Below are 13203 nucleotides of genomic sequence, written 5' to 3' on the forward strand. Positions count from 1 at the left end.
GGTCACTGTTGATGATGAGTCTTCTCCACATCCTCCTGTCTTGGGCTGTCACCACATCCAAGTTCTTCATCCTCGAGTCCACTTCTACCAGCTCCCTCCATCTCTTCTTTGGCCGCCCACACATCCTCCTTCCTTGCACATCCATCTGCATGACCCTACTTCCCACATATTCGTCCTCCCTCCTCATCACATGACAAAACGATCTCAACCTTGCCTCCTGTATCTTCGCTCCTAAGTTCGTAACTTTCACTGTTCCCCTCACATAGTCATTTCTCAGATGATCCTTTCTGGTCACACCGCACTTCCACCTAAGCATTCTCATCTCTGCTACTTCCATCCTGCTGATGTTATTTTTCCTTAAGGCCACAGTTTCTATAGCATACATCATAGCTGGCCTCACTGCTGTCCTATAGATTTTGCCTTTCAGATCGATCGGCACCCTCTTATCGCATAACACTCCAGCCACCTCCCTCCAGTTCCTCCAACTCGCTTGTATCCTGCATCCCACTTCCTTCTCAGCTCCTCCATCTTCTTCCACTGTTGAACCTAAGTATCTAAAGTCCCTCACCTTCCTGATGACATTTCTTTCCAGCTCCAGATCTGTCTCCTGGCTGTCGCCCACTGTGCAACACATATACTCTGTCTTACTTCTGCGCAGTCTCATACCTCTCTCTTCCAGTACTTTTCTCCATTTTTCCAGTTTAGTTCCTGCTTCTTCTCTTGAATCTGCACACAGCAAGATGTCATCTGCATACAACATTGTCCAAGGTGCATCTTCTCTCACCTCCTCCATCACCACCTCCATCACAATGTTAAACAGAAACAGACTTAATGCTGACCCTTGATACAAGCCAACTGTTACTTGAAAACTTTCTGTCTGTCCCAGACAGGTCCGAACACTTATCTTCGCATTTCTGTACATCTCCCACACCAACCTGACATATTTCTCCAGAACCTTCTTCTCCCTCAGACACCTCCTGACTTCTTGCCTTGGCACTCTATCGTATGCTTTCTCCAGATCAATAAATGCCAGATGTAGCTCCCTTTGTTTCTCTCGAACCTTTTCCATCATCTGCCGTAACCCAAAGATAGCATCTGTTGTTGCTCTACCAGGCATGAAGCCAAATTGTTCCTTTGCAATCTCCACCTCCTTCCTCAATCTTCCATCAAGAACCCTTTCTAGGATTTTCATTGTGTGGGACATCAACTTTATTCCTCTGTAATTTTTACAGTCTTGTGCATCCCCTTTACTCTTGTAGATGGGGACAAGAGTACTCTCCCTCCATTCCTCGGGTATATTTTCCTGTTGGCAAACTTTCACGAACAGGTCCCACAGCAGGTCAATTCCCTCTTTTCCCAGTGCCTTCCATGCCTCCACTGGAATCCTGTTGGGCCCACCAATTTTCCATTCCTCATCCTCTTCATGGCCTCCATCACTTCCACTCTACTGATGTTCTGCACCATCCCCTCAGAAGGCTGCCCATCTTCCCTGTGAGTCCTTGCATTTTCCTCATTCAAAAGTCCCTCAACGTATATTCTCCATCTGTTTCTTATGTCCACATCCCTCCATAATACTCTTCCTTCAGCGTCTTTGATCTGCCTCACATGTAAGATGTCCTTTGCTGCTTTATTTCTACATTTCGCTAGTTGGTAAATTTTTCTCTGTCCTTCCTTTGTTTCTAATTGGTCATACAGATCTTGAAATGCCATGGCCTTCGCCTCTGCCACAACTCTCTTGGCTTCTTGCTTTCTCTCTCTGTACACATTTCTGTCCTCTTCCAGTCTGGACTCATCCCACTTCTGCTTTGCCTTCCTCTTAGCTGTCACTGCCACTTGTACATCATTATTCCACCACCAACCCTCCTTCCTCTCTCTAATCTTTCCAGGCACCAAGCACCTCGATTGCACAACTCAGGATTACTTTTGAATTATGTTTCCACCAATCTTGTACACTTTCCAGTCCATCTGAAATCCTCTCTAACACTCTCTCCCTAAAACAATTCCTCACATTCTCTTCTTTTAAGCAAAACCACTTAATTGTCTTCATCCCATGGCTTCCAGAGGTTCTTATCTTTGATCTTATTTTAAAGTCTGTGCACAGCAGTCGGTGTTGTTGTGCCACTTGGTCTGTTGGAATTACTTTACAATTTGTCACAACCTTAAGATGTTTTCTTCTAGTCAAAATGTAGTCAATTTGTGAACTGTTGTTACCATTCCTAAATGTTATAAAATGTTCTTCCCTTTTGTAGAAAAACGAGTTCACAATTGCCAGATCAAATGCTACTTCAAAGTCCACAACCCTCTCTCCTTACTGGTTCATCATTTCCACTCCATGGCCACCATGCACCCTTTCATAGTGTCTATTCTGTCTCCCTATGTGTCCATTCAAGTCTCCTCCAACAATCACCATCTCGTTATCACAATATCAGTCCATTTGCTATAAAGGAATATTCAGCTGAATTGGCTATGCCTTTCACATGTTTGTATGACTTGAGTCTCAGCTCAGGAATGATATCACAGGAATGTATAATAGTTCAGTTGTACAAGGGTAGTGCAAAAACTGATGTGTCTAACTACTGACCCTATACATTAATGACATCAAGCAGGTCTAACATCAGATGTGCAATTGTTTGCTGATGATGGAAAGATAGGCAGGACAATCAAGGATGCTACTGATATTCAATATCAGCATCTCTGGTGTGGTAGTGAAGATTTTAGAGAAGTTGGTAAGAACTTGCATTCCAGCAATGTGCTGAGTTGGATAAAGGGAATGGATACACTATGATAATGTTGGATTTTTCTAAAACATTTGATAGAATACCAGACAGAAGACTGTTGCATAAACTGGAGAATATGGGATTGGAATATAAACGCTTGACTTGGGACAGGAGATGGTTGATAGACAGATATCAAAAAGTGGTATACAGTGGGTGTGAATCTGCCATATTTAAGGTACCAGTGGTGTACCTCAGAGTTCAGTCCTTGTGACATTATTGTTTAATCTATACATTAATGACATCAGGCTGGTCTAACATCAGATGTGCAATTGTTTGCTGATGATGGAAAGATAGGCAGGACAATCAAGGATGCTACTGATATTCAATACTCACAAAATGATTTGAATAGGCTGGAAATTTGGGCAAATGAAAATGGCTGTTAGTTTAATGTTAGTAAGTGTAAAGTTATGCACTTTGGTGTGATGAGATTTCCAGCAGCATATTATAGTAGTGGGATTATGCTACAAGAAACTGAGGAGGCAATGGATCTTGGTGTATTGGTGGATAGGAATTTGAAGTTCAGAGGTCACATAGAAAAAGTTCCTAATACAACTCACAGGATAATTGTGAAGTTGAAGCGAACCTTGACAAGTAAGGAAGATAAGGACAGATAAGGAAATAATTTTGCTTCTTTATAAGGCTTTGATAAGACTACACTTGGATTATTGTGCACAGATTTGGTCTCTCGGGTTCTAAGGGAATAAAGAAGCTGTGGAAAGGGTGCAAAGAAGAGTTACAAAGATTATATATCTGGATTATGGGATTTAGATTATGAGGACACATTGCGAGTATGTGGATTACAGGCTCTGGTTAATAGGAGGAAGAGGTTTGATATGATAGAGATCTATAAGCTTTTGAATGGTGTTATAGGATATCTTCTAATGGTGGTGGTGGTGGGGGGGGGCATTCATGGAAGTTAAGTTTGTTCACAGTCAAGAAAGGGATAAGAGCTTCTCTCACCGAGCAGTGAGTTATTGGAAGAGTTTGCTTTTAGGGGGTAGTGAGTACATCTAGTTTGAATGAATTTCAGGGAAGGTATGATAATGGTTTGTATGATTTATAGCCTCTCTTGATGAGTCCTTGACTGCCTTATATTATTATTATCTGAGACTCCCTGGAGGTCTCAGATAATAATAATAATTATGATATCGCATTGCATGCATCCTATGTGGCCTTCTGCAAGAAAGACATTAAAAATTCTTTAATATTCTTGATGCTTTTAGAAGATTGGCTGATTGATGATCCCTCTCTCACAGGTTCTCTTCTGTCACTCTCACAGGTAATCAGTTTCCACATTATATCTTCAGCAGACTACCATCCATCATAAACCCCCTCTCCCATTTCTGCTAAACCTGCTGTGCAGTAAATTAAGAATGCAAAGAAATTATATTATTTTTTAATCCTTTATCCAAGTGTAAGCAAATGAAGTTGCTCATGAGGTTTCTTCCTGACTAGGCTACTTGTATATAGAAGCTAATGGTGTCACATTAATTGTCTTAGTGTGCTATAATTGAAAGCATACATCCTTTTGGATATGTATAATGCAGATCCTGGGAAGGGGCTATTTCCCAGACTGGTTTTGACCTTTATTGAAGTCTCATCAGTGGGAGCCAGACCTAGAATAGGTATGAAGGTTTAAATAATGCAGGAGTCATTTATATCCCAGTATATATGTATATATATATATATATATATATATATATACTGGGTAGTGGCCCTTCCCATAATGTATAGCATTATACACACCAGAAAGGGTGTATGCTAAGGCAATTAATCTGAAGTCATTGGATTCTATATACAAGTAGCCTAGTCATGAAGAAACTTCATGTACCAACTTTGTTGGCTTATGCTTGGATAAAAGATTAAATAAGAGCATGATTTCTTTGCATTTATAACCAAGTGAAAAAACTTTCTACAACATGTGCAGTAGCTGCCCAATATCCTGTTAAGAGAAATGTAATCTCTTTACTTTTCTCTTAATATCTGCCCAGACACAGCATGAGTTTGCCATAGGCTTTGCAAACTCATGTAGGCATGATGATGCGAATGGGGAGGGGAGACATTAAATTAGCCAGGAAAGACAGAGTTAATGGGCAAAAACACATTTGTGAGATAGTGTAATGTGTGGGATGGTCTGATGGAGGTGCTATGTGTTTTCAGATTTATATATGTACAGGTTGTGCCAAAATTATGTTAGCACTTATATATTATATAAGGGCATTAAATGCTACTTTTAATGATTCCTATTGTGTATTGATAACAATGGACAACAGGTTGAGACCTTACATACATAATATTCCACATGTACAATACAATAAATATTTCTAAATGTTGATTACAATAAATGTTTTTTCCATTTTAGTGTTAACACAATTTTGACATACTTGTGTGTGTGCGCGCGCACATATATACATTATACAGGTAGTCCTTGACTTACGACGGAGTTCTGTTGTAAGTCGAGGACTTTTTTAAATTCTTGATTTGTTTGATTTCTGTTATAATATTTTCATAAATTAGGTTTTTATTTAACTTAAAATGGTTAAAAATGTATGAACTTACTTAAACATTTATAAATTATTTATTAGCACATATACATATAAATACAAAATTAAGAAAGAAAAATTTAAGAAAAAAATACATAAACACATATCAAAAATGGTGCTCTTACTTTAATTTCAAATTCCTTTAAATATTAGTTAACATAAAAAAACTTATTATTGGTGTCTTTAATTAAACAGGAGTAACTGTCACTCATTTGGACAATATTGTTACTTCTCGCGATCGGGAGTAGCTTTTTTTAATCAGAAAATTGGTTAATGTTTTTTTTTTTTTTCCTTCATATATTTTACAATAACATCTGACTGCTTCTTCGACGTTGGCGAAGTGATCAGTGTCTTGATCGATATTTTCGAATAGCTAAAGTGCTTGATGTAGTTTAGAAAATACTTCAGCTAATCCTTTTACAGTAAATTTTTTTAACAATTTCTCTTCATCTTCCTCATTATTCCTTTCTTCTTCTACAACTCTTTCGTTTTAGAAAATGAAGTCTTGATCTATCAGTTCACCTTCTTCGTGATCTGCTAATTCTTCTATATCGGTAATATTGATTTCTAGATCGATTTTCTTGCAATTTCAATGATTTCTTCACCAATTTGTTCTAACATACTATACTCATTGTACTCTTCGAATGTCTCCTTCGGTAGTAACTTTTCCAAATTCCTCGCATACATTGTTCTGATACTTCCTTCCATGAAGTTCCAATGTTCTGGATACATTAGTTAATATCGTAATTTTTCCAAAAATCGCATAATGTTATAGCATCATTGTCCATTGCTGTTATTGCATGAGAAAATGTAGTTTTCAGATAATGTCTTGAATGTAGCAATCGAACCTTGATCCCTAGGTTGAATCACAGCTGTTGTATTGGGCGGTAGATACATCACATTTATATTTTCATTGAAATCACCAATGTGAAGAGGATGTCCTGGATCATTGTCAATCAGCAAAAGAATTTTAAAAGGAACGTTTTTTTCAAGACAGTAGGCACTTGTTTCTGGAATAAAACTATTTAAGAACCAGTCTTCGAATAAAACAATTGTCATCCAGGCCTTTGGATTACTCCTGTAGTAAACTGGCAAATTATTCTTGTCAATGTGTTTTCAAAGCTCTGGGGGTTTTGTGAATGGTAAACAAGAAATGGTTTTAATTTAAAACCAGCAGCATTTCCTCCATGTAATCCTATCTTTAAATGCCTTAAAACCATGCACCGATGTAGCTTCTTTGTGAATGTAAGTTTATTCTGGCATTCTTTTCCAGAGCAGTCCGGTTTCATCTAAAAATCTGCTCTAACAAATAGCCTTCATCTTTTATTATCCCTTTCAGATTTTTCTTGAAAATTTCAGCAGTTTCAAAATCGAAACTAGCAGCTTCTCCCATTGTTCGTATGTTATGTAAGTTAAATCGGCCTTTGTATCGATAAAACCAACCTTTACTAGCATTATTAAATGTATGCTCGCTGTATTTATCTTGTTGTTTCCTTAAATTGGCAAATAGGCTGCATGCTTTTGTTTGAATCATAAACAAATTGAGAGGAACATTCTTTTTGATTTGATCATCTATCCATATCATTAAAAGCTTCTCCATTTCATGAATTGGCCCTTCTCTTTTTTTCGTTAAAATTGTACATTTCATATTAACTGCCCCTTTAGCTGCCTCCATTATTCTTGATTTATTTTTTATAAACAGTTGAATGCAATAGTTTTTCTTCTTGTGCTATTTCACCAACTTTCTTTCCTTTGTCATATGCTTTAATGACCTTCATTTTAACATTTAAACTTAAAGCTTTCCTCACTTTTTTTTATGTTGGAATTTTCATCAGTAGTATTACTTCTCTTACTGTACATGATATGTTTACGACCAGATACAAAAATTGCAACGAGAGAAACGAACACTTCAATTGCTGATTAGCAACTAACATGCCAAAGGCTGTGATAAGTTGGAAGTGGGTGAATCATAGCAGCGGCTATTGCGTATTGCTGATATGCTTTGCTTGTCGACTAATGGCGACACTGCAATGCATATACAAAAGCAATGTGATATACGCATGCATGCTGGTGGCAAAGTTAAATTAGAGAAATTTTAATAATAATTTTTGGCCATCATAAGTGCAAATCTTTGTAAGTCGAGTTGTCTTAAGTCAAGGACTACCTGTATATAAAAAACAGTGCTTCTTTTGGGATGGTATGGAACAGTATGGTGTACCCATATCTTTATTAACAGTGACATGGCATATGGATGCAGTATATTTAGAAATTCATAATACAGGAAAACCTTGCTTAATGCTTAATGCCATCAATTAATGCACGCTAAGTGAAATTGCATTAAGCGAATACAATAAAAAATAGGAATAATTATAATTCATCCATCAGTTAGTGTCAATTTAAAAAAAATATATATCTATATAAGCTATATTAGAGGACATCATCAAAGTTAAAGTTAATAAAAATCATTTGCTTCGATTTTTATTTAGTATCTAAACATTTGATCGAGCTACTTTTTTACAAAAAAAATTAAGTAAAGATGTTGAATTATGCTCAACTTTTTCATCTTATCATGCAGTTTGTGATAGCTGGCAATCGCTTTATCAAGATTTTGCCAGACGTCAAAGCTTCTTTCCAAAATTTTCTTAGCATGCTTGATGTTATTGAAAACTAGCTCAGGTTTTTTTGCAAGTAGCTTCTTAGTCGTAACATTCTCTTCTTGTTCTCACTCCTTGTCTTCTTCTTTTTCATATGCTTGCTGTTCTTCTAGTTGAAGGAGATCATTCTCGCTTAACTGTTCTGAATGGTAATCAAGCAAGTTTTTCAGCTTTTCCTCTAGCATAATTACTTTTGTCCTCTTTTTATTACTGCCACTTTCTTTATCAGTCTTTCTCTTTTCCATGTCAGGGGTTGAATATAATAAACCCTTATAGGTATCTAAATTAAAACAAAATGAAGGAAAAGTGATTGAGCTAGAGAACAGAGTTTGCATGTGCTTGCGATGATAACTTTGAGTCAACTGCTGAGTGTTGTCGGCCACTGCCCGCTGGCTACTACATTGAAAAGTGCCACCACTCGCTTCAGGTTGGCGACAAAAAATTTCGCATACCATAAAATAATTATGTCAACTGATTAAAAACAAAGTTTTCCCTGTATTCATTAATTTTTTATACATTTACCTAGTATGCAAATAAGTTTGGTTTATTAAATGGATAAGAATCCTATATTGTTATATAGCCAGTAAGTGAAACTCAAGATTGATAACTATGATCTATGAGTTTCAATGCCGAAAAACTATCGGCGAAGGCAATTCGAAGCAAAGGTGGAGCAAGCTCCCTCACTATTCTTGATATTCTCTCATAATGTAAAACACAGCTCCTAGGAGATGTAATACTATCATTACATTATGAGGGGAGGTCACTACCCAGACCGGTTTCAACCTTTTTTGAGGTCTCATCAGTGAGTAGGTAGACCTGGAAAATATCAAAGCTTAGTGAAAAGAACTTGCATACCTTCACTATACGAATGCCATAAATGTGTGCTTGTATTTTGTAATTAAAATAAAAAGCCAAATATCTATTCAATTGCCAGAAAACTAGCCTTTTGGCTTTTTATTTTAATTAAGTTTGGTTTAGTTAATGAAATCTATTGTTAAGTTATTTGCTATAAAAAACTTTTTTTGTATATGCTGTATAAAATGTTTATTGAAATTGATGTACACATTTTACTTATTTTTTATAAACATGTATAATTAATTTATTCTATGTGTTATATACATAATTTCGTTGTTTTTATTCCAAAAACATCATCATACTAAGAAGTAAAAATATCAGTAAATAATTTTTCATAGTTTTCTTTTCATATCCTTTTAATTTTAAATTTTTCCTGCCAGCAAAGATCACTATCAGTATGTTTTTTATCACTATACTTCTGGTTGCTCACAATATCACATTTCCTTTATTACTCTAGTGTGGTTAGCGTATACCCACTTTCTGACCAACAGGTCATGGGGTCCCCCCCCCAATGTTTTTATGGATGTTTGATTGTCTTTAAACAGGAGATCAATATCATTACCCAATGTGAGACCACCTCCCTACTTATTGGAGGCCTGACGTGGCTTGAAAAAGTTGCATGTTTGATTTCTTGAGCAAGGTTTCAGGACTATCTAAAAAAATTAAAAATACAAAAAATATATAAAATTAATGAGAAGCACACACACAAACAAAAGTTCTTAACTTACTCATGGTACCAAATGTACTATAAGTTCGAAAATAACCTTTATGGGTAGTATTAGCAACATAAAAAAAAAAATGTTCTTCTTTTTTTGTTTTAATGCGCAGTTAGCCTAGTGGCTATGCACTTCGCAATCATATGCCTGCAGAAGGCGTATCCTAGGTTCGATTCCTGTCGATGATGTGAGGAGCTTAAGGATCTTCCTCAGCCATAGCCAAGTTAGCTGGTCTTGGGCATGGACAGCAGGGTTTTCCCCCAAGTTTATCTGGGGTTTTTCATCCCGCTCACAGGCAAACCTTCCCCGTGAACACACACGGATACAGTCAGGAATACTTAAGACAATCCCTCCAGCTATAGGTCTGAATTGTCAGTTATGCTGGTCCCGAGCCCGGATAAAAATGGGGGGATTGAGGTGGTGCCGTACCTCCCCATAAAAGGGGCGCACGGCCGTTGAATCACTATACGAAATGAATGAATGAATCAATCAATCAATCAATTAGGCTTTCTGTTAACATATCTCCATTTGACAAATGTTTAGCTGAAATGTGTTATTACCAAATAATGATCAGTATCTGCATCAGCTCCTCTGTAGGTACAGACATTTTTAATGCATGTTTTATGCCTATTGTTTATTATTACATGATCAATTTGGTTGCATACTTTTCTATCTGGGAGAGATAGCCAAGTTAGTTTATAGATTTTTTTTTCTGGAGAAGTATGTACTACTAACTGTAAGGCCTCTGGAGGATGCAAAATTAAGAACTTTAATTCCATTGTAATTGCTAATATCGTGCAGATTATCTGGACCAATTGTTGATCTGTATTTTGTTTCCTTTTTTATTTTAGCATTCACATCATCCATAACTAATTTTATACAATGACCAAGTATAGAATCATGTATCTGTTCAAGTTCTTCATAAAATTTATCTTTGACATCATTATCCTTAATTTCTGTTGGTGCGTAAATGTTGATAATTGCAACATCAAACAACTGACCAGAAATATACATATAACACAGTTGATCATGCCCCGGTGTGAAAGTTTTTACACATGACAAGATGTTATTGTGCACATAAAACCTGCACCATTTTCGTGTCTTGTCATTATTCCACTGTAGAATATCATTCTGTTATTTGTCTGTAACAGTCCATGACCTGGCCATTTGGTTAATTATGTAGCTAGGATCTGAATATTGTAATTTTCTCTTAAATCAATAACACGTTGAAGATATCCAGGTTTAAGCAAAGATTTTATATTTCATGTTCAAACCTGAACTCAGTCTGTCAGTTCCAGTCTGCTGCCATTTTGAATAGTCCACTTTGTAAACCCATTGTCTTGTTTTGTGACTCGTGGATTTTTTTACATTAGATGGGTAGTTAGCTTGTTATAACCCTAACCTGGAGGAGCAGGGTGTCTCTCTTAGTCTGGTTCCTACCCTTTAACCTGTCCAGCATGGGACGCTCTACTGGTAAGGACACTACCATATGCATAGCGCTCTGGGTCATTGGGACATGCAAGCCCTTCACCATGACAAGATAGAGACAACATCGGAGGAATTTGTCACAATACAGTAAAACCTCAATATAACAGACTAATTTGGGCGAGGTGGTGTCCGTTATATAATAAAGTAGATTTTCCGAATGCGTATGTTAAAAAATTGACAAAATTAACCAAGCACACGTTAACAGTGCTGCAGAAAGTCACACCAAGCGACAAAAGAACCAACGACAGTGTGATTGGTGTGATCACATGTTTTATGAACGGTGACTCATTTATGTTGGATAAATTACTACAGTGTTTTTCCAACATATGATGGCCTATTCGCCAGAATTTGTTAAAAATAACAGGAAATTAATAACAAAAAATAATCTGTTAATTTAATTATAAGAAAATCTTGGTTAAAAGCATTTTAAAATTAACAGGATGTTAATTTTCACATGTAACATACGGACCGGAAATTTTGTCCGTTAAATCAAAGTCCGTAAAATCGAAGGTTTACTGTATTTATTTTCTGCATTTTTTTTCCAAAATTACTTCCCATGACTTGTTTAGCTACTCTGAATGTACTATAACTGTATCATTTTGATAAGTATCTTTTATATAAAACAATGTGCATCATATTTTAGTACAACATATTTCTTAATTACATTTTTTTAGGTTCATTTGGTACACAGAACACTAGTAGCAGTTTGTTTGGTCAGCCCAAGGTTTCTACAGGATTTGGAACTAGTACTGGAAGTACTCTGGGAACTGGACTAGGGACTGGATTTGGTACACCATCTTTTAATCTTAATTTGGGTAATACAGGTAGTTCTTTATTTGGAACTTCAGCAGCTAATAAGACTACAGGATTTGCATTCGGAACAACACCAAGCTCAGGATTTAGTGAGTATATTTTTTCATCATCAAAGATGCGTTTTATCTTCTACCTTGAATATATCTAAGCAAATGATCAGTTTCATGTGGTATATTGCAATGTCATTGCTAGGCTTTTAGTGCCCTTGGTAAATTTGTAGCTGAACAACTTTTAAATAGTGCAACAGTTTTGATAATTAGTACATTATCCTGGCACTGGGACCCTTGGCAACTAGCCCATTGCCGAAGCATTTTTACACCTCTGGAATCTTTTTTTTTTTTTACAGTTCTTAAATATCTAGATTGTGGTTATTGTAGCATTGTGCCTGCAAATGTCAGCATAGAGGTTGAAAGGATTCATAAATTTACATATAGTTATTGTAATGTTCCTTATAAATCAGACTTCTGGAAATAAAATGCTTTATGTATGTATTTTCTGAATATGAATTAACCAAGTACCTTGTTTAACCAAATTAGAAATTTTCAAAGCTGCATAGTTCACACATTTCACCATCAGAAGCATGATGTTCTGGCTTCAGTGCAAGTCTTTGTCATTTGTTTTGACATAAAGCTATTTAAGGGTAAATTGATAATTGAAAATCTCTCTCTCTAACATGATTTGTTTTTAATTTCCATTTCAGCATTAGAAGTTAAACTCCAGTTAAAGTATATTAGTTGTTCAAAGGCACAAAGATTTATGGAAATATTTCACATCATAGAAAATATTTTTCTGTCTCATGAGTTTCATATTTGCTGTAATACTGTTGTTTTTGATTTAGTAACATTTTCATTTGCAAATAAACACTATCTATAAATTGCTCTACATTGAAAATCCTTTGAAGACAACCAGTGACATGCCCCTCATTTTTATACCTTTTGTGTATATATGCCTACCTTGCCAACTGTAAAAGACAGTAAATATTTAGAGTGTTAGAAAAAAAGATAAGCTAACCACTTGGCCAGCCTGGCTGGCCGAGTGGTTAGCATATCTACTCTCCAGCCAGAAGGCTGCAGGTTTGAATCCTGCATGGGCATGGATGTTTGTGATTGTGTGTGGAAATACTAGTGGTGGTGTAGTTGCGGTCAGTTGGTGAATTGATTTGTGGAGACAGAGTTGTAGAGCAGGTGCCCTCCACGATGAGTCTTTGGACTCCCTACAGGTGTCATATAATAATAATAAAATATTAAAATGGAAGATATTATGTGTCCATCCATACTTTTATAGTCAAATGCAGAAAGAAACAAGTTTCAACATTTACTCTAGGAGCTTATGAGGATATAACCTTTGTCATTGAAGT

At 36.3% G+C, this 13203-nt stretch overlaps 1 protein-coding gene across 2 annotated transcripts in view; it reads left to right on the plus strand.

Annotated features, from left to right (window-relative positions):
* Positions 1-13203, plus strand: part of Nup98-96 (nuclear pore complex protein Nup98-96) — a 610292-nt gene that overhangs the window by 226613 nt on the left and 370476 nt on the right. For both annotated transcript variants that reach the window (XM_090395312.1, XM_090395313.1), the window contains exon 11: positions 11708-11935. In XM_090395312.1, the coding sequence (XP_090251438.1) occupies positions 11708-11935 (228 nt within the window). The remainder of the gene's footprint in view (positions 1-11707; positions 11936-13203) is intronic.

This window comes from Typopeltis vanoorti, chromosome 7 (genome assembly GCF_054136105.1).
Source record: "Typopeltis vanoorti isolate ZY-2024b chromosome 7, IOZ_Tvanoo_1.0, whole genome shotgun sequence".
In the NCBI taxonomy this organism is placed as follows: domain Eukaryota; kingdom Metazoa; phylum Arthropoda; class Arachnida; order Uropygi; family Thelyphonidae; genus Typopeltis; species Typopeltis vanoorti.